At 44.7% G+C, this 26,252-nt stretch overlaps 1 protein-coding gene and 1 long non-coding RNA gene across 13 annotated transcripts in view; one reads left to right on the top strand and one right to left on the bottom strand.

The window, feature by feature from the left end:
* SLC43A3 (solute carrier family 43 member 3) overlaps positions 1-26,252 on the bottom strand; it is a 43,651-nt gene that overhangs the window by 8,354 nt on the left and 9,045 nt on the right. For 5 of the 12 annotated variants that reach the window (XM_083514043.1, XM_083514050.1, XM_083514051.1 and 2 more), the window contains 6 exons: positions 11,339-11,563; positions 9,829-9,958; positions 6,381-6,427; positions 4,458-4,534; positions 4,161-4,253; positions 433-572 (listed from right to left, as the gene is read on the bottom strand). In XM_083514043.1, coding sequence (XP_083370169.1) covers positions 433-572; positions 4,161-4,253; positions 4,458-4,534; positions 6,381-6,427; positions 9,829-9,958; positions 11,339-11,522 — 671 coding nt within the window. In that variant the 5' untranslated portion in view covers positions 11,523-11,563. Of the gene's footprint in view, positions 1-432; positions 573-4,160; positions 4,254-4,457; positions 4,535-6,380; positions 6,428-9,828; positions 9,959-11,338; positions 11,564-16,949; positions 17,095-17,520; positions 17,729-19,287; positions 19,507-22,770; positions 22,788-22,821; positions 23,161-26,252 lie in introns of those variants that run through there. The other 7 variants (XM_083514046.1, XM_083514041.1, XM_083514047.1 and 4 more) reach the window with 7 other exon arrangements.
* Positions 7,923-12,648, top strand: LOC310687769. The gene is made up of 2 exons (XR_014516585.1): positions 7,923-9,401; positions 12,363-12,648. It is a non-coding gene; the product is annotated as an uncharacterized lncRNA (long non-coding RNA).

Here is a 26,252-nt window from a genome sequence, read left to right as displayed (position 1 = left end):
CTGTTAAACAGCTCTTTTATCTTTAATAGCAGCACGTGAAGAAAGCCTACAGATGAAGCTTTTCTCATCATGGATATAAACATCACCTGCCAATCAAGCAGTATGGTTACAGTGGTCCCTGAAGAGTTGGCAACCCTATACGAATCCCAGAGCACTGTGCCTGCCTGAAGAAGCATTCAGAAAGCGGAACTGTCTTTTAAAAATAACAGTGGATGGAACCCACTGGGGATAGCTTCTTTCTTCTACCACCACCAGGGTTTTAGGCAGCACTTTGCGAGCTTGAAGAAGGAAGGAAGGAAGGAAGGAAGGAAGGAAGGAAGGAAGGAAGGAAGGAAGGAAGGGAAGGAGATAGAAAGGGGCTCAGGATCTTAGCGAGGGCACACAGGGGAGAGAGCTGTGTATCAGACTGAAGTACAGGCAAGTGCTGCTTACCCATATGTATATCCTGGGGGCAGTGGATATGGAATATGGCTGCGGGGCATCAGAAAAAACGTACGGATCAAGTGCCAGGCACTGCAAGCAGACATGAAGAGGAACATGGTTCTCAGCGAGAGGCCTTGTTCATACAGCAGCTGTAGACAAATAGCACAAACTTGAGTTAGCCAAGCTCTGCATTGACTGTAATCTGTGTAGTGCACAGATTGCTTGCTTGCTTGGCTTTGGGCTCATGTAGCAGATTATCTGCCTGTCTTTTAAGAGTGGGAGACAGATCCAACCCACAGGGTACAATTCAACATAAGCAGCACTACTGCATCTCTTCTGCAATTCCCATTCATTTGAACAGGTAAACGTATTGGTGGACTGTGCTCTATTTTTAATTATGATGAATCTCCACCTGAGACACCAAAATGCCTTGGACCAGTCACTAGCTCTCAGGCTCATTCTTTCATTTGCATAACAGATTTATCTGGTCACTCAATTTGATTTGATCTTTTTTATAGAATTCCCCAGGCCCAGCTACTGTTTCTAAGCAGCTTCTGCATGTCATCACAATAGAGCCAAATTATATGCGATATCAAAATGTGTCTGCATTTAATGTGTAGTGTTTAATAGGGGGAAAACACAATAAAAATGTACTTCTTGAAAAACCTTACTTCCTCATAACAATAGATAGCACAGTGCTTCCAGACACCGTGCCTAAGTACAATAAACCACCATCAGCAAATCATGCCTCACATTCCCTTCCTAGAGCACAGTTTTGCCATGACCATGCTCTCAGAAACATGGATTTGAGTAGCAACATAAAGGTAAAGGGACCCCTGTCCATTAGGTCCAGTCGTGGACGACTCTGGGGTTGCAGCGCTCATCTCGCTTTATTGGCCAAGGGAGCCGGCATACAGCTTCCAGGTCATGTGGCAAGCATGACTAAGCCGCTTCTGGTGAACCAGAGCAGCGCACGGAAATGCCCTTTACCTTCCCGCTGGAGTGGTACCTATTTATCTACTTGCACTTTGACGTGCTTTCGAACTGCTAGGTGGGCAAGAGCAGGGACTGAGCAATGGGAGCTCACCCCGTCGCAGGGATTCGAACCGCCAACCTTCTGATCGGCAAGCCCTAGGCTCTGTGGTTTAGACCACAGCGCCACCTGTGTCCTGAGAAGCAACATGGTCACATGCATATACAATGCTGAACCACAGCTGGAAATAGAACCCTTGTGAGCTGACGTCTTCCACGCTAACTATAGCCCTGCTTCCTCTTAGCTGAAATCACGCTTAGGATACTGCACCCTTCCTCTGCTTTCACTACATCCCCATATTCTCTGTCCTCATGTGGCTGGATTTTGGTTTGTGTCATCAGGAGTGCTGCCTGCTGCTTTCTGTGTGGTGGCTCATGTGCTCTCTCTACAGAAAATGGTGATCCCTTAGCTCAATGCATATCTGAACAGTCTTAATGAAACTGGTGAAAAGAGGCAACTGTTATTACTAACAGCACAGAGACTGTCTTCCACCGGTGTAGGGGGCCTATGATGTTGATGTTAAGTATTGCACATACAGTATCTCCAGGAATCCAGTCAGGAAGCTTTGGGCTATATGAGATTCTACAGAAAGACCCAATTGAGAAAATCAAAGTTGGCCAATAAGTCGAAGGCAAATGGTAAATGAGGATATCCACGTGGTGCAAAAACATCTAGGATATCCTTATTTACCCTACAACTCCCCCTATCCCTGTGCATTGGGCCATGGTGCTTGATGCTGATGGGAGCCGCAGTCTAATGACCTCTGAAAAGCCTACTGGCTATCCCTGGGTGAAATGTTGTGATCACACATTGAAATTGAGTTGCTGAGTCCCTGACTAGCTGAAGACACAGGACTCAGAGCCAAACAAGATGCATCAAGCAGATGCATTCCCCCCCCCCATGGTGTATTTGTTATCTTTACTGAAAAATAGTCCAGAGCATTATGAGTTTAAGAGGATGAATGGAAGAGGGTGTTTAACCTTTTCCCTTCTTCCTGCTTGCCCACTCAAAATTGCTGCCCCATCCAGCAGTCCTCCCACCTATGAAGGAAAGAGTGTTCCTCTGCAGGAGAATAGCGGCTGGAGGATATTTGGAGTAGACAAATGCCAGTAAGAAAAAAAAAAGGTTGAACAGCTTCTCTCCCATTATGATCAAGGCGGCATTGTTGTTGTTGTTGTTGTTGTTGTTGTTGTTTAGTTGTTTAGTCGTGTCCGACCCCATGGACCAGAGCACGCCAGGCCCTCCTGCCTTCCACTGCCTCCTGCAGAGTTTGGTCAAACTCATGTTGGTAGCTTTGAGAACACTATCCAACCATCTTGTCCTCTGTGGTCCCCTTCTCCTTGTGCCCTCCATCTTTCCCAACATCAGGGTCTTTTCCAGGGAGTCTTCTCTTCTCATGAGGTGGCCAAAATATTGGATCCTCAGCTTCAGGATCTGTCTTTCCAGTGAGCACTCAGGGCTGATTTCCTTCAGAATGGATAGGTTTGATCTTCTTGCAGTTCAAGAACACTCCAAGTGGATTCCCCAAGAATCCTGAGAACTGTAGTTTGTTAAAGATGCTGCGAATTATAGCTCTTTGAGGGTTAAACTACAGCCTCCAGTGTTCTTTAGGAGGGGGGAAATCTGCTTTGATTGTGCTTTCAATGTATGTTGTGTACTGAGTCTAGCTCACAGCTGCCCCGTGCTGGTTTTCACAGGGAAGACAAAGAGTGTTGGAATAACAAGACAGGTGACTGTGCCATATCTTATTATTTGGCCTTGACCTTCAGCTATGACCTAACCAGGAATTAGCTGAAAGCACAAGGATGACCCTTCACATACAATTTAGCTACTTATCGGATTAATAGTCTCGAATTGTCTCAGGGTCACTACAAGCAGCCTACTTAATTCTTCAATGTCCTGCAGCAAAGTGACCAGCAGTTTGCTACTCTAATGCTCTTGAAAAGGCATGGGTTAGCTTATCTACGGTACAAGCATAATACAACAGCTTCTAAAGGAAGTGTTTTTTATCATTATGTAAGTGGAAAATTAATCAGGTGGGGATGAGGAGACAAATGTGTTGCATATGTTCTTGCTGTTAAATGTTGAGAGTTAATCCAATTTAGAAGCCCCCAAAGATTAGAGGAATAAGATACCTAGCACTTGCCAATTCTATCCATGCAGACACCCAGATGTTCAATAAGAAAGACATATCACATGATGTCAGAGAGTTGTAGAATTTTTCTGACCAGAGAGGTTGAAAATGTATCTACTGGAGTTGGGACCTTTTGGAATCTCAAAATCTTTCTCCATCCACCTGTTTTCCTGTCTTCCTATTTTTCCTCATTCTTCTCCCCCCACCCACTTAAATCACTATCTTTCCTCCTCCCTTCCCCCCATCATCTCCCATCCTGGACTGTTTCTTTCTTTCTTTCAGTGTCCAAACCAGTTGCCAGTTCAGGCTATTCAAGAGCTAGCCAGTGGCTCAATCAATGCTATTAAGTTAGGTGGGACAAAAAGGTGGCGATGCTTGAGTCCAAACTTCCCTTTCCTGTGAAATTTCTGAGGGTTCTATGACTAGGCTGCTGACTCAACATCTTAGAGGAAGAAGAAGCACTGTCATAACACACATCATTTCTTAGGAGGAAAGCCCACAACACAGGATTCTGGTGCTTGTTTTTCCTAAGTGTGGCAATTTTTAATTCTTTAGGAAACAGTCACTAACCTTGATGACAAGAAAAACTGCAGAGGAAGAGTCAAAGGCCCCATTGTAGAGGGTAATGATGGTTGAGCGGTGTTTTCCAAACAGATTCCCAACCTGGAGAGACAAATAAGATCTCAAAGCAAATTGACTACTTTCCTGGAGGGGATCAGCAGATCACAGCCAAAGGGCCTAGTTGCCGGTGAACTTTAATATGTTAGAGTATGGAGGCAGGGACAGGGTGCCCCAAAGGTTCTCCTGTAAAGAATTTCCTCTCCCAGCTCCCTCCCCATTAGGATGTGTGAGGGAAGAGCATCAAACCTGCATGTTGGTGAGGATAAAGAGGATCCCACCGACAGAGAGAAACGTCACTGCTGGGAACAGCATCAGCGCAGTGGCTGTACCGGAAGAAAAATTGATGGAAGGGCATATCAGCAACAGAGGCCTACCATGCTCATAAAACAAGACACAGCTGGGCATCACATCACTCTAAGCAGTGGTGCCACTGCAAACTTTGAACTGCAGGAACTCATAACAATCCCTATAGCAGGCATGTCCAACAGGTAGATGGTGATCACTGGATGTCTGTGGTAGATCACCGGTAGATAACTGGCTCCCCCCAAAGAAGATCAACAACCCCTGAAAACGGACCTTCCTCCTCCCTAAAAAAAGCTCAGCAACTTCAACCTGAACCCCCAAAAAGGGGGTAGATCACTGCCAGTTTTTAACTCTGAGTAGATTGCAGTCCCTTGGGAGTTGGCCACCCCTGCCCTATAGCAACATCCCCCTAGATATATTACACACACACACACACACACACACACACACACACACACACACAGTGCAGCAGTACATAGCACAATGCCCAAATTATTAGGACCAGTTGGCAATAATAGAAAAGTGAGTCAGAAAAGTTGTAATAATTAGCATGTTGAACTTTGGCTGTGAAGACCTAGGTTCACATCCCCAATCAGCCTTTAGCGATTAAATTAGAAATACAAAGAAACTTGCAATTAAGTATTATCTAGCATGAAGTAGGAACCCCATCCAAGGAAAGGAAAGAAGTACCCAGCCTCTGCTTTACTGGTTCCCTCTTTTTCCTTCTTTGTTTATCTGGCCCCAAAATGTCTGAAAGCCTTGTTATCACCTTGTTAATTTGCCAGAGTAAGGAGAGAATATTAGTCATCCTGACAAATGAAACAGAAGTCCTAGTGCTGCATTCTCCTCTACTTTTGATCCTAAATTTCTTTTTTCTCCTTACAATCTTGCTGGTGTGTGCACACAGAAGCAGCTCAGTACTGAAAAATAAGACATTCCAGTGCAACAAAAGGAACTCGTACTCCTCAAGCCATCTCTTCCTACAATTCTCCAGTCAACATATTAATACAGGGCAGCACACTGTGCTATTCTAAATTTCTATGCCAGCTCAGGGGGCTCAGAATGCAGCAATGGGAAGGATGAATCCAGTTCACTTGCTTTTTCGTGTTCAGCATTTGAGAAAGACTAGCACAACATGCCAGGAGTGTGTGGAAAGAGGCAAAATAGGAACTTACTACAAATATAGATTGTAGTTAAGATCCCACCTCATATGATTCCCCTTTCCAATCTTTAGAAATATTTGGAGGATCCAGCATAATTTTGGGAGACCTACACTAGCAATAATAATAATAATATTGGACTGACAGCTATCTAGCAACACACAAAGACTGAACGTCTCTCAAGATGGAGAGCTATAGTAGCATGATTTATCTCTCCCTGCAGCCATTGATATAGACATTGAAACTCTTGTACATCACATCATACATGTGTACTTAACACACACACACCCTTTCTCTTCCACATTTACAGCCATCCCTTGATTATAGGTGTTGCTAAGGCACACTTCTAAAACTCATGTCCGCACTACAGACAGACACCCACCCACCCACCCCTTCCCCATATGAAGACCCACCCAGTCATCTTTTGCTCCTCCACACAAAGCCATACAAAATGTATTTAATTAGGTATATGTTAAAACCATTTCTACCCCACCAGATGCACTGGATGGGTGTTTTCACATATACAACTCTGCATCAAGCTGACCCAGCTTTCAACATAACATAGTATCATGTCTTTGATTGTTCTGAAGGACAACAGCAACAGTTCCCAACAGTTTCAAGCCTAACACTGGAACTATTGTGTCCATAATTTGTACCCCTACAAATCTACCTAAATAAGCCCAGCTCTTCATCCAGGAACACTCACCTGCTGAGGAAAATGCAATGAGGAGAGTACCAGTGGTGTAGGCAGATCTGGAAGACAAAGAGATGCCCTAAGCTACCAAATGGGCACTGGGCTGCGGACACGTGGGCAGCAAGGTGAACTACTTCCTCCCTTCATCCCCCATCAGACACAGTGAGCATCCATCAGCTTCCCATCCTTTTGGTAGACAGGCAGGCAGCTGTGGGAGCCATGGGCATCGGAGGAAGAAAGATGAATCAGTAAGATGGAGGTTGGAATTGAGAGATCATTTGAAAATAGAAATAGATTGGTGGGGAAAAGATGAAGGAAACCATGCTGAGGAACAGAATAGAAACTGAAATTAGAAAAGAGGAGAGACTCAGGCAAAGGCGCAGCCTGGAGGCAGTTGGACCAGGGGCAGATTTAGGGGAGTGTGACTAGTTCTGTTGTACTGGGTGTGGAGTTTTAGGGGCGCTGCCGAGGACACCACAACTAGGATTTACAATGGAGTGCAAGAGGCACCGAATTTTGGTGTCACACAGGGTGCCACTGAAATTTGAGACCCCAAGATCCGCCTCTGGTTGGATCATTAAAAATTGTCCTCCATTTTTGTTTAGGGTTATGAGAGAAAGAATGATGATGATGATGATGATGATTTATTACTTATACCCACCCACATGAGAATGTGAATGAGCATTAACTCTAGTTTAGCTTTAGTTCAGATACTGATAGACAATCTACATGAAAGTTTATGTTTGTCTTCTGTCTCTAATATACAGGTTCTTCTTTTTAAAAAGGCAAATGGCACTGGGTGGGTGATAACTATTGGAACTTGAGCAGCTGTGGAGAAACAATTTTAACCATATCCTCCCCTGCTGATTCCTTGGGGAGTCTTCTGATGTTTTTGGAATGCTGCACCCATTAACATTTTTTTTTGTACTAGATAACACCAAGCAGATAACACCAGGTTAGGAAAACATTTCCACAGCTCTGCTTAGTTGGCCTCGTGCCCTGCGAGGAAAGAGGGCAAGGACCCAAAAGAGCCACCTCAGCACTACTCTCCTGCCCACATGGCTGATCAGTTCACTCACATGAGCTGCATGACTTTGCCCACTCCATTAATACGCCCAGCCAGTTAAGGAACCTCACAAACTGCAGCCACAGCAAATACTAGCTTCCTGCGTGTGGTCATAGGAACCCTTGGACTTCCTGCCTCATAGGCTGGCATAAACATTGCTTCACTTGGGTATCTAGCTCAAAGAACAGGCACTGCAAAGGGCTCCCTGTTTGCAGCTGATCATACATAAAATCTGTATCAGATAACAGGGCTAGATTGAAACAAAAAAATTCCTTCCAGTAGCACCTTAAAGACCAACTAAGTTAGTTCTTGGTATGAGCTTTCGTGTGCAAGCACACTTCTTCAGATACACTGATACACTGTGTATCTGAAGAAGTGTGCTTGCACACGAAAGCTCATACCAAGAACTAACTTAGTTGGTCTTTAAGGTGCTACTGGAAGGAATTTTTTTGTTTTGACTATGGCAGACCAACACGGCTACCTATCTGTAACTAGGGCTAGATTGAATATTGACACCTCACTGCTGTAGGCTCACTAACCTCCCATCCCAGAAACTGCCCTCCCCACAATTTGGCATGATCACCAGGGGTTTGATTGGTTCGATTCAAAGCTAAAATGTACTTGGGCAGAAGTGCTGTGTATAATCAGCATGTTCTGCAGTGAGTTTCATATATGAATTATGTGCCGTGCGAAGAATCATTTTATTTTGTCTGCCCTAAATCACTTGCCAGTCATTTCCATTGATAACTACACCACACCCAGTTATTTTATGGTGCAAGAGAGGGGGAAGCATCATTGTCTCCCTGTTCTCCTGTCACTGTCAACTGACAGGGAGTTTAGAACAACCTGTCATCTTCCCTGAAACATCGGCTCAGGCCCTTGTTTGTGAAGGGTGAACTGTGTGCATTTCATGGATGCACCAAGTTCCCCACACAAGTGAAGTATACGGGCATTTCAGATTTTATTTCAGGTAATATTGACTCAAGAAGCACAGCACTTCTATTCCCCACCCTCAAGGTGGAGAAATTAGATGGGTTTTGAAGCCCTGAGTGGTGGAAGGCTCAGTGGTTTCAGTGTGAAAACTGCTACAAATTCAAATGCAGCTAGGTAAAAAAATGTCAAAAGTTTCCAATTTCCATCTTAAAAAAAAGACCAGGAGCAGTTATACCTGTTGCCCACAGCCTAGCCAATCTGTGTCCAGCACATGCCTGCACACTTGCTATGCAGCTAGTTCTGTACACAGCCCAAATAGAAGTCAGAGCTGCCAGATGAAAAACTGCAGCTGCCACAGTCTCAAGGAGTCTTACGAATAGGCCCTCCAAGCCATGGACAGCTGCTAGTTACTTTTCTAATACTTCCAGCTCATCCTGTGAGTCCCTATCTATCCCCAGTCAGCCTGCTCTCCCCTTCACTGCTTCAGTCAAACTTTTTTAAATTTGAGGAGACGAAGACACTGTCTTTCAGAAACTGAAAACGTCAATGCAAACTAAAAATGTGCATGCATGTGTACTCGGTTACATATCCTGTTCATTTATTACATAAGAGGGAGGCTGATGTTTTGTATGCAGAGGCCTCATGCAAAAACTAGCAAAAGTTTCTGACCTTCCTCCCTTGGGTATAACCTCCCCCTTGACAGGAGCAGCAAGCTGTTTATTAGAGTTATGTGAAGATTAGTATTAAGTCAAGAGGAACTTCTCAGTACTCATATGGAGGCAGTCTGGGCTGTTAAAGATAACAGGCATTTTATCATTCTAGCTGTCTGACAGCATGTACAAGAGCATGGGTGGAAGATAAGGAAAGAATCAGGCAGGAGGGATGGATAGAAATGTGCATAGAAGTGAATTTCTGACCATCACAGTTCCTTTCTGCCCAGCATATGTCAAGTGTTTGGGACTCCACCCATCCCACCTAAAAAAGGGACTGGAAGAACAGACAGTAAGAGTGGCCTGAACCACTTCAGACTACAGGTAGGCATCACATTTTAAATGATAAATAAATGTTGGGGAATTTTTGTGCAGATTTGTGTCTGCTTTGCTCCTCTTTTGGTGATGCAATGTGAGTAGTCACCCTAGGACCCACCCTCCAGAACACTTCAGTCCCTGAATCAAGTTTCAGAGAGTGAACTTACTTCAGTCTAGGATTACTCACTCTTAATCTATAAAGGATTTTAAGTGTTGCATTGCAGGGTGGAATTCAGCAGGTTCTACTTCTCACATCTTCTTAGGGCTGTGGTGGTGGAAGAGTTCACTGCTGCCCAGTTTCTCCCCACTACATGACTATCAAAGGCAGGGGAGCTCTTTAATGGCAGGCGCTAGCAATCCTGCTTCAGTTCCACAGAAAAGGCAGAGAGCTCCAAGCAGGGAAAACGAGGAGAGGTTGTGCCCCAACACTTACATGGCAAGCAGACGTGCTGCTGTGGTACCAAAGCGGTCAAAGATGTAGCCTGTTGGGAAGGTCATGAAGTTGTTCATGAAGGAGCCAATGGTGAAGATGAGGGAAAACTGCTCATCCTGAGCCCTGCAGTCTGCAAAGGGACAGACAATTCAGATATGGTCCCTAATGCAATTCAGTCCTATGTATAAACCCCCCAAGCACATATTTACTGTGTACAGAGCTCAGACTCAACATACTTTATATTTTTATCTACTGTATGTCTCCCAGCCTAACACACCCTGTCCCACATGCAAAGCAAACCCCTAGCACCATATTGTTCATAGCCAGTACCCAGTTTCCAAAAGGAGAGGTGCCAGGATCAAACCCTCCTGATGAAAGTTTCACAGCTTCTCATTTGACAGCCCTTAACCTCAGATTCCTTAAGTGCTGGAAATGGTTGCAGTTACTTAAATGTTTTGAAAGGGCACCCTGTGGGTATTTAAAAATACTCACTTTATTACTATGGTTGAGCCCTGGCACTGAAAGCCTGGCATGTCCTGGGGAGTATTTGGTGTTGCATTAGACTGAACCTACATCAGTGCTCCCCTTCCAGCCTTCAGTTCAGGACATGGAAACAGCAACTTTCCCTCCACATCCCGAAATGTTCCCTGTTCTGTTCCTTGAACTTTTTGCAGTCTACCCATTCACAAAATGTAACGCAAGAATTATTTACAAGCAAGTGTACCAGCCTGCAGTGTGGAGTGCTTGCTAAGGAGCACATCTGTTAAGGCAGAATGGGCTCCAGCTGCCACTCAGTATGTTAGACTGAAATCCTTTTTTCAGATGAACCAAACCTGCCATTCCAAGCCACAAAGCCTACATGAGAGGAGCATGGTAGGAAAGTTTGTATCCCTGCAATGAGGTGCTCACATCACAGTGAGAAAACCTATAAAATGAGTGCTGTACTCAACAGGGGCATAACTCGGGATGATGTATGGACCACACCAGCCAGTCTCCAATGGTACTTCTGAACCATCATGAATGTCTCAACACATTCCTGAGTTCAGGGGCAGGGAACCTGTGACCTTTTGTGGACTCCAGCTCCCATCATCCCTCTCCATTGGCCATGATGTCTGGGACTGATGGGAGTGAGGAGTCCAACAACTTCTGGAGCACCTCACCTCTGCCATAATTCATACACTCTCACACCCACTCTCTGTGCAGTTCCAAACTAACTCCCTATTGTCAGACCTGCTCAACATGTGACCCACCAAGCTGAATGTAGCCCACCAGCTATGCATGGTTATCTGCCGCAGGCTTGGTAAAACTCCTTGGTTTCTGCTGCCTGCAAAAGCAGGGTTATCAAGCATCTGGAAGTTCACAATACATGAACAACCGTCTGCATTTGGCTTGGTGGGATTACAAGTTGTGCAGTCCTGCCCATACAGCTGTTTGTGACTCCCAACTAGCCCAGTATGTGTATAAACTCAGAACTTCCCTTTAGAAGCAGACCCCCACCATCTGATCTTACCTGTGACATTGCTTGTTTGATTGGCAGCTGCAGGCATACACAGATCCTCAAAGTAGTGCATATCCTTGAGGACGTACACCAGGGATGCCCATCCAAAAATGACACCCGCAAAGCACATGCATTCCACCAGACCTGAGAGTAGCGTGGCCAGACGTTTGGCCGTGCTTGAGCCCCGAAGCTCCATGGCACTTCCCTGTTGATCCTGAGGAAATTCCTTTTCTGATCCTGCAACCAAAGAGAAAATGTAGTCAGTGAAATATGTGGAAAACTAAGCAGGGAGTATCCAAGTTGCTCAGTAGCAAGCAGCTGCTTCTGCAGTGAAATGTATAACAGCATGCATGAGTTTATAAGGGGAGGCTGGCTGAAGATGCTGGACCTAATAGAGAGGCAAAGGGGGAAATGAGGAAGCAGATTAGTGGTAATATCATAAGACCATGAGCAAGGACCAAGCAAGCTCTCTACATCTACAACACAAGGAAACAATCATAAGAAGAGAAAGAAAGACAACATAAGAATGTGTAAAATGGACACAGAATAGGTTTGTGAATAGCTACAGTGATACTTGGGTTTTGGCAAAGCACCCTATTTTTAAATAGAGTGCTTGCAATAATAAAGAGAATTTAAAGCTCAGGCTGCTTACAAAAAACAGTTGGGAAGTTCAGTTATGAAGCTTTCAAGGGCAACCAACTTATGGGCAGATGCAGAACAACTTGGCACTGCCATTCTCTATTGATCTGTTGTGAGAAAGCCCTAGCTGCACCTCAGGAGCACAGAAACAAGACCAAACTCGCCTAGCAAGTCAGAGGAGAAAGATAGCTAAACTTACAGGATTTCATGCACTGATATTGGAAGAATCTGGTGACTTGGGACTGGTGCATGTTGTTGAGTGCACCCAGTTCCTTTGAACTCATTGCCTCTCTTCAGTGTAACTATATTGCAATGGAGTTGGGTAAAATCTCTGGAGAGTACTCCATGACATTATAGGGTTCTCCTTTACGTAACTTTGTTCTCCTTTACCTTGCAGTGGGACAATTCACTCCGACAGTGGCCTACCCACTGACCTTCAAGGGGGTAGGGTTTATACCCTACTTCCCACATCAAACACTCAAGCAACCCTACACCACACCATGCCATACAAGCCCTCTTGCGGCAATGACTTTGCTGCAGGATTTCTCCAGGTCTCTGGTTTGTGGTGGTAGGGAAAGCCCTCTGTGCTATTGCAACAGGACTGAGCTGCTGCTGCTACATTGGCTTGAAGTATACTAGTTAACAACAATGTTTTAATAAATGTTACATTTCATTTAAACAAATATATATATATGATAGCTTGGCTTTCATAGAAAAGGTCAACAAAGCTGTATCTGGGAGGGGTGGGGTGGAATCTGCTTGGTGTTTTTTTTTTCCTTTTACTACAGATTCCACCAAAATGTGTCTCTCACACACTTTTCTACAGAAAGGAAAGCTGGTGAGTGATTAACAGGGTGAGGTGGGAAGTCCTTGATCAAATCTCTCCCTGGCCAAGAAAGTACCGTATTTTTTGCTCTATAAGACTCACTTTTTCCCTCCTGAAAAGTAAGGGGAAATGTGTGTGCGTCTTATGGAGTGAATGCAGGCTGCGCAGCTATCCCAGAAGCCAGAACAGCAAGAGGGATTGCTGCTTTCACTGCGCAGCGATCCCTCTTGCTGTTCTGAGATTCAGAATATTTTTTTTCTTGTTTTCCTCCTCCAAGAACTAGGTGCGTCTTATGGTCTGGTGCGTCTTATAGAGCGAAAAATACGGTACTTCTTTGCCCTAGGCAACCCCGTTGTTTTTCAGAGTCAAACAAGATGGGCCCTGCCATGGAATTATTATTTTTTTTAAAAAAAAGAAAAATGGCCAGCACATGGGGGCTGAGTGAAATTGGCACCAAGGTATCAAGGGGGCAGGGTTTTGATCCTTTGCCTCATCGTAATCACAATCTTCCCCCTTACATATTTACAGTGGAAAGAAGTTAGCACCAAGGGCTTCTGATCAAGGGCAGACATTGGTAATATGGCACCCTGGGCAAGGACAAGATCCCACCCCACCCTGCCCAAATATGCCTTATTTTCACAATAATTTCTTTTGGTGACTGTACCCATAATGTTTGCACACACCCCAGCTTGGCACCCCATGTAGAGAAAACCACCTGCAGCACCCTAAATCTGGCACTGCACTGATCAGATCAGGATCACAGTGTGGGGGGTAAGCTTCAAGTCTCCCTCCACACCATGGTTCCAATTATAAATAAACGTTGCATTATATCCTTGCTAAATTCCATGATAGAACAGCAGCAGGCACACACCCTAAAAGCCACTTTGTGCATTACCCTTACACTGTAAGAACCTGCATGTCAGAAAAAGCATGTGTTGACATCACATGCGGCTATTGCACAAACACATTTCACTGCCTGTCCACACACAGCTTCACAGTACTTATACATGAAGCAAAATAAACATGTATACAATCACTGTCTGCAGTGATGTACACCCAAGCTTCACACTTTTCCCTACACAGACAAGTCCTTAATACGAAAGAATGAATTCAACATTGGACAACACAGCCACACTTTTCTAATGGTATCTGATATGGAATATGCTTTTGAGTTTTGAATCCACACCCTGTACAGTTCAAGCAAGCAAAGACAAGTCATTGTAACAAAATAATAATAATGCATTTTTATGGTGCCATCAGGGTATTCTTCACTTCACAGAGAGAGACCCCTGCCCTGAGAAGCTTACAGTTTACATTTAGACTATTGGCAGCAGGAGAGATTACAGAGAGATGGAAAAGTGTGACAAGGGTAAGAAGGCATGAAAGATGAGCTTGTGCAGTTACACGTGATAATTGATTGCACATATGATCATTGCTAAACAGGAATGCACCCTCTCAAACTCCCTCCAACATTCACAGATTCACATCCTGCCATCTGTTTAACTTAAGACACCCAACTTTCTGTCAATCACCTATCCTCCTGCTTGACATGTGCCTATGCCACCAGTTATCCCCTCACTTATCTATATTTCTACCATCCTCCTATCTTTTGCTGGCAAGCTCATCACCATGGTATTTCTTCAGTGCTGTATAATAAGCAGAGAGATAGGTTTGGTCTTTGGTTATTGTGGTGGGTTGCATATGGAGAGAGAAAGTAAGTGTGTGTGTGTGTGTGTGTGTGTGTGTGTGTGTGTGTGTGTGGATGTGGGGCATGTTGCATTGTATAACCTTCATAGCTGCAGCTTTGTCTGTGAATCATTAATCACACATTCTTTTAATAAAAGCCTGTTCCCTCTCAGCTGTGGGTGGTGGTAAATGTTAAAAATAATGTTCCACATTTCTGGGGCCCGTTCAATCCAAGCCCTATCAACATGTTCCACCTAAATTAACTACCCAAGCTGAGCTTTAATGGCTGGTAAATAAACTACATCACATCTCAATCACTTAGAAGAGAACTGGGACCCAGCTCCACAGGGCTAGACCTAGTTTGATCCAGGTACTCTCTGCTCAAATAGAGACTCAGGCTTCTTCTACTATAAACATTGGGACCATGCTGAGTAGGATGTGAGGGAGGAGTACCAGAGCAACAGACTCCCTTTGGGATACTGATCTCACTATAGGGTGTCTCAAGTCGGGAGGATATTGTCAAAAGCTAAATAAAAACCCAAGGATGAATTATTCTACTGGAAACATATAGTAAACAGACTAGTAGAGAGCTTGTAAGCATCACTTCCTTTCACTTATCAGCTCATCAACCCAAATCAAAACATCTTACACATGCCTGCCCTTTATTTGTCTTGTTTTCTTCTCATACCACTCAGCAGTTGGACTCGAAAAGCCAAAGTAGGGCAATATTTATTCATTCATTTATTGTTAAAACTATGTGCCACTTTTCACCACATGGGTCTCAAAGTGGCTTATAATAAAATATACAATGTACAACATTAAAAACATAATTAAACCTCCAATAAACAAAAATTAAAGATTTTTGACCAGGAGTCCAAACTCAGCAGGGGCAGTGCCCCAGATATGGGAAGGAGTGCCATAGAGTTGGGCCCACAACACTGAAGGCATGGCTCTTCATTGGCATGTCATGCTTCTGGCCCATAGGGAACCACTAATAGTGCTCCCCCCACACAATGACCTTCGTGACCAACTTGGGTATGCAGGGTAAGGTGGGCCTTAATATACCTTGGGCATAAGTTATTCAGCTATTTGTACACTAGTACAAAAACCCTGTTTAATTTGACCCAGTTGCAGACTGGGCGGGTCTTTTTAACAGCAGCGCCATGTGTTGGCAGTACAGTGGTACCTCGGGTTAAGTACTTAATTTGTTCCGGAGGTTCGTTCTTAACCTGAAACTGTTCTTAACCTGAAGCACCACTTTAGCTAATGGGGCCTCCTGCTGTGGCTGCGCTGCCACTGCACAATTTCTGTTCTCATCCTGAAGCAAAGTTCTTAACCCAAGGTACTATTTATGGGTTAGCAGAGTCTGTAACCTGAAGCGTATGTAACCCGAAGTACCACTGTAGTCTGTTCCTGCCACCAAACTACTGTTGACTGCAGCATTCTCCACAAGCTGAAGCTTCCAGACCAGACACTAAGGCAGCCCCGCATACAGCATGTTACAATAATCAAGTATTGAGGCTACCAGTGCATAAACCAGAGAGATCAGGTTATCCCAATAATAATAAATAATAATAATAATAATAATAATAATAATAATAATAATAATAATAATAATTTATTATTTATACCCCACCCATCTGGCTGAGTTTCCCCAGCCACTCTGGGCGGCTCCCAATCAGTGTTAAAAACAGAACAGCGTTACATATTAAAAACTTCCCTGAACAGGGCTGCCTTAAGATGTCTTCTGAATGTCAGGTAATTATTTATCTCTTTGACACCTGATGGGAGGCCGTTCCACAGGGCGGGCGCCACTACCGAGAAGGCCCTCTGTCTCGTTCCCTGTAGCCTCACTTCTCGCAATGAGGGAACCGCCAGAAGGCCCTCGGCGCTGGATCTCAGTGTCCGGGCTGAACGGTGGGGGTGGAGACGCTCCTTCAGGCATGACCATAATCTGAGCCTCAAGTGACAATACTGACTCAAAGAGTACCCCCAAAGTATGGACCTGTTTGTTTAGAGGGGGTGCAACCCCACCCATGACAGGAAGCTAGTCTTTTGCCTGGATGTGAGAACTGTTCTCCCACAAGGCCTCTGTCTTCACAAGGTTCAGACTCATCTTATTGGCCTCATTCAGTCCACCACTCTTTCACAGCCTCTCCTGAGTCAGATGCAATGGAGAAACAGAGCTTGGCATCCCCAGCATACTGATGAGACCTTGCCCCAAAACCGCCATTCCCAATGGCTTCATATAGATGTTGGACAGCACTGGGGAGAACAGAGTGCCCTCCAGGACTCTATACTGCCATGGGGCTGAGAAGCAGTCTCCCCATCATGCTACTTTCTGGACATGACCCTGCAAGTAAGAACAGAACCACTGTAGAACAGTGCCCCCAATAACCAGCCTGCAGAACCAGGCCAGGAGAATCACTTGCTGAGAGATGCAGCAAAAGAAGCGGGGTTGCAGTCCCCTACCTTTTTCTTGATAAAGGTCATCCATCAAGGCAACAAAGGCTGGTTCAGTCCCAAACTCAGATGTGAAACCAGACTGAAATGAATCTAGACCATTTGCCTCCTCCAGAAGCAGCTGTAGCGGCTCCACCACTGCCCTCGCCACCATCTAGAAAAATGCAGGGTTAGCAACTGGCCAATGGCTGTTGCATTCCATTGGGTCCAAGGTTGGCTTTTTAAAGAGTGGACACACTACAGACTCTTTGAGGATGGGGGTGGGAAGTAATGTTTTTATTTGGACTTGCTGCCTTTCTCCCACTCCTGCTAAATTGCTTCCTCCAGATTCTTGCTTAATCTCATTTCTTCCACTACCATGCCACCACACACCTCGATATCTCTCTGTATCCCTCAGTTACATTTGTTATCCACTCAATTTGTCTTTTTACTCTTTGATCACCTCCCCTCACTTTCCTGAGTCATTCTCAATCTCCCAAATACGTATCTCTGTTCCTTCATGCCTCACAGCATCTGGTTCCCCTTAGAATCATTCAGCTATTTTCAAAACTTCCTCATATTTTCCCCATAAACATCTTACCCTTGGCTAAGCTCTCATGGGCTGGACACCTGCCAGAGAGTGAAGAGGGGCAAGAGATGCTGCTGACCTGCATATGCGCCTCATGTCTCAGAAGTGACATGCTTTTCCACAAGCTACTCTCAGACAAGACCCGAAAGACACACCGCTGCCTCCAGAGAGTGAGACCTTTGCCAATGAAGGCAGGTCCACTCAGCAGAATAATGAACAACAGGAAGCAGACACTGGACTGGGACCACATGCAACTTAAGAGAATGCCCAGAGTCTCTCTCCTCCCTTATGTCTCCTCCCTCCTTCCCTAGAGGAAGGAAACAAATGTTGAAAGAGGAGATCCTCTGGTGGAAGAAGTCTCAGTCAGACAAACAATGGCACTTGTGATGGGTACACTGACACATATTCACCAGTACTGTCACGTTCATGCATAAACTGCTGCCCCAGATCTCTCCTTTACTCAGTTTCTACCCAGATATTTCACACAGCATTGGCTTTTTCACCAGGGCACTTCATGGGAAGCTGAGGTACACGGCAACTTCCTCACCCATAAAATAAATTAAATACATGTGAAGCACTTCACAAGTGATGAAATGCACATTTTGATCTATGCTGGAATTTATCTCTGCAAAAGAAGAATATTTCACCACATAAAATGGCCCCAGAAGACCTTCCTGTAGTGCAGGTCTTCTTAAGTGTGACCCAGCATTCGGTGCTCAAACTGTGTGAAAGGGGTGCCAAAACCTCTAGCTTACAAACGTTAACACCTTCCTTAAAGCTTATGGCTCAATATCTTGTTCCCCCAAATGCTGACCTTTTTCTCAGAAAATTGAAAAACCCTGAACTCTAGGCTTAGTTTGAACAGAAGCTTGATTCTGCAATGGTTGGCGATTATATGGCACAACTGTGGAACTCTAGAGTTGCTAGGGGCAACATTTTACAGATGAAATTACACATTGCTGAAAGCTCTACTCCAGATCTACTGCTTTTGGTGGTTGTTGTTGTTGTTGTTGTTGTTGTTGTTGTTGTTGTTATATTTCTTAGTTGTTTTATCTTGGCCAGGGCAGTGGCGTAGCGTGGGGGGTGCAGGGGGGGCCGGCCGCACCGGGCGCAACATCTGGGGGTTAGGGGGCGCAAATCCACAGGTTAGGGGGCGCAAATTACTTGCCTTGCCCCGGGTGCTGACAACCCACACTACGCCACTGGGCCAGGGCAACCCAAAGCAACATACAACCAACTCTACCAAAAACCAGCAGGGTGTTGGATTGTTTGGTTAAAAATGTCCTGCAATATGGTATCAACAGTGCAAAAATGCACCTTAAGCAGCTGCAGTGTGTGTATGTAAAATAGCACAGGACCTTGGTGCACACATGCATGCTTTGACATCAACGGAGGGCAACTTGTGGCTCTTGGCATAAGCACCATGCAGGTGGCAAGGAGAAGGAAAATGAGGGGAAAGGGGGAAGAGAGAAAGGAGTGGCAGAAAGAAAGAAAAGGGGCAGCTCCAGCTTCACACAGATTTGAATACTAACCCACCCACCATTGGTTTGCAGAGCCTCCCCCACTGAATGTGGACCCTCAACAGATTTTTTTTTTAAAAGGATTCACCACCCTAATTCACATGGATGCCTGCTAGAGGCAAGATGCGTCCCCCCTCCTCCCCCATTTCTGCAGGCCTGGAGTAGGCAGCTGAAACTCCAAAGGATGGCATATCTAGGAACTCCCCCAAACAAAGTTCAAATAAGGCATTTCCCCAACAAAACAAAAATAGGCACTTACCAGGGGCTAGAACAGAAGGAGGGGCAGTCGGCATGTGTGCAGAGGTGCTCTGAGCAGGCTCAGAATGCCTTCTGCTCAACAGAGCTAACGCCCCGCAAATCTAACAACTGCCAAAACTTTCCCCTGGCTTTGCTGCTTCTCCACACCCTTCCCTTAGGTCTACAATATGTGGAGTAGACAAATTCTCCGTTCCTATCTACCCAGACCCAGAAGTCTGCAATCCCTCTGGCTCCTTATCTCAGCCACTTGACTAGGCTAGCAACCCGTTATGTAATGATGGGCTGGGCCAGCCCCAGCACTTGACAGAGAATCATAAATGGGCAACAAATTAGATACTTAATTTATTATGGTATTTTTTTTAGTGCCGGGGAGTGGGGCAGGGAGAAGTACAGTGGTACCTCAGGTTACAGACGCTTCAGGTTACAGACTCCGCTAACCCAGAAATAATGCCACCGGTTAAGAACATTGCTTCAGGATGAGAACAGAAATCGCGTGGTGGCGGTGCGGCGACGGTGGGAGGCCCCATTAGCTAAAGTGGTACCTCAGGTTAAGAACAGTTTCAGGTTAAAGAACGGACCTCTGGAATGAATTCAGTATTTAACCTGAGGTACCATTGTACTTGTGGGATTTTCTGCTGCAGGTGCCAAAATAACTCAACCAACCTTGAATACTAGGCACCTTGACTTGGGAGAGGGGTGCTGTTTTGCCACTCTGCCTCAGGCAGCAAAATGCCTTGGCCTGACACAAAAGATCCCACAGGCAGAAGAGAACCTCTTGCAGAAATTCCTCCAGTTTCATTTACAAGGCTATGATCTTAATAGCATTTGCCTTAGAGGTCACCAATGAATTACTGCTGGATGCGCCCCTTTAGCTTCCTGCTATTTCTCTTGGGATTGTTTAAATTAAAATGAGATGTCAAGCTCAAATGGGTTGGAGGGCTCAGCTCTCCACACAGCAGATGCACAAGGGCACAGATACATATATTTTACCATAGACAAAAGAATTATAGCTGTGCCCTTGTACATCTGCTAGTCAATACTACATGAATTCACCTCCATTAGATGACAAGTTTGAAATAATTTTAAAAGGTTTGATGCCCTGCCCTATGGTTTTGTGGGTACTTTGTAGGAAACATTTGCAGAAGGATAGATACAGAGGTTAGGGAATTTTGAATAAAATCAGTATATTTTTTGCATTTTTAATTGATTTTCAAATATAATGTAAAATCAAAACAGAAGGAATGAACAAAACAAGTCTTTGAGGCTTTACAAAGTCCCAGACTCTTTACTGCTCAATTTGCCCTAAAGTCACAAAGCAAAAAATTGGTTAGGATTTAGGTGGATGATTTCCTCCCAAAAGCAGTGCAATTGAAAGTGAAAGGAGAGACCTGGTAAAAGTCATACCTTGACTGGCAGCTAGAACTGCAAGTCACAGAATCCCTCCCCTACTTCCTGCCTCTTTTGTGTCTGGTGTTTTCAGTTAATAAAGAAGTAGGACAAGGTTACAATATATATATATATTAAGAACACCTTAGGAGACTTCCCAAGATTCTAACACTGTTCCAGAGCTTTGGAGCTAGGCAGCTACACCCTAGACTGCCTTGGATCCAAGCTATTTTGGATTCCAAAGTGGTCCAGGTATCTCAGAGATGAAGATCTGCAAACTCTGCCTTTTCCACAGAAACTACATACTATCTCGACTGTTCACAGAACTGGGACTTCAAGAAGTAGGACTGTATTAACATGGTGTGTGATGGGCATCCTAACTCTCTTACAGAGGAGTTTCCAAAGGAGACATAATGATGACCAAATAAAGTTTTAAGTTAATCTACCAAGGTAATGAATTAAAAAACACTGAATTTGTGTACACAATCATTAGTGCTTTACTGTGAACTATCGTAACAGAGACTACATAGTGTGGATGTGTGGAGGAGGGGAACAATGCAATCCTTCACTCTGTAAGGCAAGTGTGAGTAACCTTTGGCCCTCTAGACATTGCTAAGCTACAACTCCCAAGCATGGCCAATGGACAGGGATAATGGGAGTTGTACTGCGTCGGCTGGCCAACTAAAGGTTCACCACGTCTACGCTATATAGTGAAGGGCCAGTTAATAATCTTTTGTGCCTGTGAGTGTGGATCCAGCTCACCATTTATTTTCCATGATCTGCTCTTCGTTGTCACACAGACCTACTTAAAAGGAGTGACAGCTACCATCAAGGCCACTATGTTGCAACCCAGTCATGAAAATTCTCCAGATATTCTCTTTTGCCCTCACAGAAAACAATTACTGCTCACCCCCTCCAAGAGGGGGGCAGGGTTTGCGACACCGGACAGCGGTTCCCGGGACCAGGGTGCCACCCACCTTGGCTACAGGGTTGCCATCTCCCCATCCCCATCTCAGCGGGTCAATGGGCTGCAGGCTGGGGGCAGGGCGAGGGTCGGAAAAAGACCGATGCTCTTAGGCCCAAGCTCACTTTGTTTTCTTTCCAGGTTCACCCACCCAACCCCCCCCTAAAATATAGCACGGTCTTCTTTTGCAAGCTAACCTCTTGCTTCCTAGGTCAGTGGGTGCTGCTATAGTTGTAAGATGGTTGCTGTGTTCAGAACCGGGAAGGAATTTCCCTGCATTGGCAGGTTTTGCCTTCTCCATAGCAATTTGTCACAACTTTGGCGGTTTTAGGCCTTGGTCGGTATTCTATAGTCTTTGAGATGGGGGTAGCATCTGCATGCACCCCCATGCGGGATTCGTCAGCAGGATTCGTGAAAGGGTTGCTTGCAGGAGTCACTGGTGCTGGAGCGGCAGCATACAGTCAAACTCCCAGCTTTGGCGAAGTGGGAGGGCACACTGTGTAAGTTCACGCTTTACAGGCCCCTCCCACAACACATGACTGCCCTGCACATCCTCAGCCTATGAGAGGGATACCTTCCAAGGCCTAAGCCAAGGTTCCTACACCTGAAATTCGATAAAGTTGTGGCCTCATTTAAGCCCATACATTGTTGCCATGTCTCATTCCTGGCAGGTAGGCTCCAAGGACAGGGTTTAGCATGTGGGCTCGCAACATAACCCAGACTGCAAGCATCACAAACTAGATAACAAAAAGTCAAGGGGTTAGGCTGCTTCATATCTGCAACTTAGAACTTAATGCGTATATCTTCCACTAAATAAATATGCAGCAAGATGCCCACTCTACTTCTCCACCCATATCTCCACACCAACAATTCCAGGATATTTGCATTTTCCTGATTACTACACAGGCAGTGCAATCCCTTCTGCCTTAAGAGCCCTACAGAAAACGGTACACGTGCATCAGTTCACCAAGCAACAATATGTTTAGGCTTAACAGTTTTGTCATGGAAATGAGGGACAGAAGACAGCCCAAATTTGGTTGCACTTGGAGCTTTTCTGTACAAAACCACATCACTGTCCTAGCACACAGTAAGAATTACAGTTGTAACATGCCAATTGACCTGGGGAAAACTTACATGCACCTCAAAAGACGACTAGCCTCTCTTCAAAGCTGGAGATGTACCTACGTTGCTTTGTGTCTTCCATTGCGCTGCACGTTCCACCATCTGGATGTCTTAGCTCAGGCATGTCCAAAGTCCGTTTGGGGGCTTAATCTGGCCCGCCGGTCAGTTTAATCCAGCCCCAGACCCTGTGGCAATTTATTTCCTGGGGTAAAATCCTTAAAAAAGCTCAACTACTTTGGTCGGCCCTCACATATGTTCACTTCATCAAATCTGGCCCTCTTTGAAAAATGTTTGCCCCCCCCCCTGTCTTAGCTGAACTCCCGCATGTGTGCCATTAAGCAGATCTCATGGGGGGGGGGCATGTGTGTGTCTTCCAAGCCATTAGTGCTGCTCCCACTCCAAGCTGCAAGAAGCAGGGACAAGCACCTTCTGCTACCGCTTACAGTTAGAAAGACCTTTTAATTCCTAACGAGACTTTGCACCTTACACTTGTTTATTTAACTTCCTTAATGGACCCTTAATGGAGGTACATTATTGCAAGGGCTTGTGAAAAGTCCACTTAATTATGCCAAAGGAGTTGCTTTCCAGCACTAAAGATTAACTTTGGCCCAGAACTATCACTCTTTCCATATGCCTGGATTTCCCTTTCCCACTGCATTGATTGTGTGTCATTATTGACACCGACTATGCCAGCATTTGTAGGTCACACTTTCTAAAATCATTACGATTCCCTCAGTAATTTTTCTGTTAACCTTTCCGTCACATCAGGATTTTTTACAACTATGCAGCTGGCATGGCAGAGTGATGCCTGCACTTTGGTCCAGGTTGGTTTAATTTACCACAGTTTAGGGACAGACAACACATATATCTGAGATTAAAGTGTCAATGGGAAACACACTCCCCCTGTGGCATAATAAACTGTCTATGCATGGGATACACAATCCTACCCCCTATCCCCCCCCACACACATCTTGTTAGCATCTCCAGACAAACACAATGCTTATTTAATGGTTAGTATAGTGCTTCAAAACCTGGCAAGACCTGTTTGACCCGAGAAAATAGAGCAGGCATATTATTTATTAAATAATATCCCACTTTTCCTCCAGAGAATTCAAAGCAGCATACAAGATCTTCCCCATCCCTCACTCTAATTTAATCCTTTGAGGTAGGTTAAACTGAGAGATAAGGACTAGCCTGAGTCACTTCGTCCACTGAACACAGTGCCTCCTTGCACAATATTAAAATACACAGACAAAAGAATACACTTTTTATTTATTTTGTTTAAATATGTATAAGCACACTTTCATATAAAATACTGCAAGGCAGCATACAAACTAAAAATACAATACTATAATAAAAACAAGAAAAACACTGGGCATACCAGCTGATTGGCAAAAAAAAATATCTCAGGTTCAAAAAGCCTGTTTTTCAGAAGATGTCTAAAAGCGAGCAGATGACTCCTGCTGAACCTCTACTGGCAAGGAGTTCTGCAGGTCAGGGTCTGCCACACTATAGTCTCAGTTTGTGGTGAAGGCCAGCTGAACTGGGATTGGCCTCCTATGCCCCCTCAGAAGACCTCAGTGATCAAGGTGAAGCATAAAAATGTGATGGCATGGATGGAATAATGTCTACTGCTATAGTGCAAGTACATTTTTCAGTCAATTTTAACATTGTACTCAATCTTTTCTATTGCTACGCATCAAATTAATCTAGGCATTCAGATCATATTCAACCTATTCTGAGGACCAGGCCAAGACATTTAGGTACACAAGGCAAACCACAAAATGGTGGGGGGCTCTGCTAGGAAAGAAGGGGTGAGTGAAGCTCTACATCCGGGGGGGGGATTTACATTGGGAACAATGGGGGAAGGAGACCAGCAGCCCCTTCTATTCGCCAAGAGGCCACTCTAGAGCCAGCATAGGAGGAGCTATTGAGGAGGTGACAGATTCAGCCTCCAAGGAGTGCACCACAGTTTTTGCTGTCACGGAGATGGCGGTGGCAGCAGCAGACTATGCATAGAAAGTCAGATCTGCTGCCCCTGTGGGATCCTGCTGCCTGAGGCAGTTGCCTCCCCTTGCCTCATGGGTGGACCAGCCCTGCCTATTCTGCACTGCTTCCAAGTCGTTTCAGAGTGCTGGCTTTGGCTTTTTAAACCCTAAACAGTTTGGGATCAGGTTATCCAAGGACCACCCTGATCTCCAGCCTGTCACTTGGAGCTGTTAGATTGCTGGGTAACAGATATAAGACCTTTTGTCCCCACACCTTTGGAACTTCCTCTCCCTGAAAACACGTACTATTGCTTCATTATTTATGTTTTAAAAGAAATCTCTGAAGATGTTTTTATTCCAGTCTGCACTTGATTAATTACCGTAATGGGATATGCCTGAAGGTTTTTAGTTGTTGATAGTTTTCAGTTACTATGTTAATATTAATGATTAAACTGCAATCACTGTTATTTTCAAGTGTTTATCACCTCGGAAGGACAGCGTGTCCTAAAAGATGTGATACAATTTCTTTACATACACATTTATGTAGATTTCATAATTATATAAAATCATTTTGAGCAAGACTCTTTTTAGGGGGGGAATGCTCAATTATGACTCTTTAAAAAGTTTTTAAAATGTGTTTGTTAATTACAATGATAACAATTTTGTGTTTTTGGTCTTTATTCTATGCACTTATACCATATGCAGGGCTTTTTTCAACTGGAACTCAGTCCCAGCACCTCTCAGGTGGGCACCATTGCCATTCTAAGAGAACAAGGGATGTGTTCATGGTTAGTTCCGGCACCTCTTTTTCTAGAAAAATAGCACTGGCCATATGCATATATTATTTGAAGTTTTGAAGTAAATTAGGTGTTTTTTTTTATTAAATACCTTTTCCTCAAGTATATTGTCTTTCTATAATTTGGTAGTGTAAATCCTGCCAGAACCCACTGAGAAGGACAAAAAAGGTGCACTTCCTTCATAGGTGACCTTATATTGCCATGTTAGCTGATAACTTAGTGTTATCTAGGTACTGGGGGGAGTAAGAAACTCACTGGGAGTGGGGGGGGGGCAGAAATACAATACAGAGAACTTGTCAAACACCTAGTAGTCACAAAAAATAGGTGGTATGTACATTTCCCCTTCATGGATCACTGCCTTGCCATGGCGAAGGGGCTTGAATAACTCAGAGAAGCTATGAGCTATGCCGTTCAGGGCCACCCAAGATGGACAGGTCATAGTGGAGAGTTTTGACCAAACGTGATCCACCTGGAGCAGGAACCAGCAAGCCACTCCAGTATCCCTGCCAAGAAAACTCCATGGACATGGAGAAAGACAACAGGCATATAAGTGCCTGGAGTGCTCTGGTCCATGGGGTCACGAAGAGTCGGACATGATTAAACGACTAAACAACAACAATGCTACATTTAACTCACTGGGTCACAAGTAACTGTACAAGTCTGTAACAGTTGGGTGTATGAAATCCATGGTCAGCCTTACAGCCAGACT

Source organism: Podarcis liolepis (assembly GCF_965112155.1).
Source record: "Podarcis liolepis genome assembly, chromosome: 1".
Lineage (NCBI taxonomy): Eukaryota > Metazoa > Chordata > Lepidosauria > Squamata > Lacertidae > Podarcis > Podarcis liolepis.
This window is presented reverse-complemented; position numbering and strand designations above follow the sequence as displayed.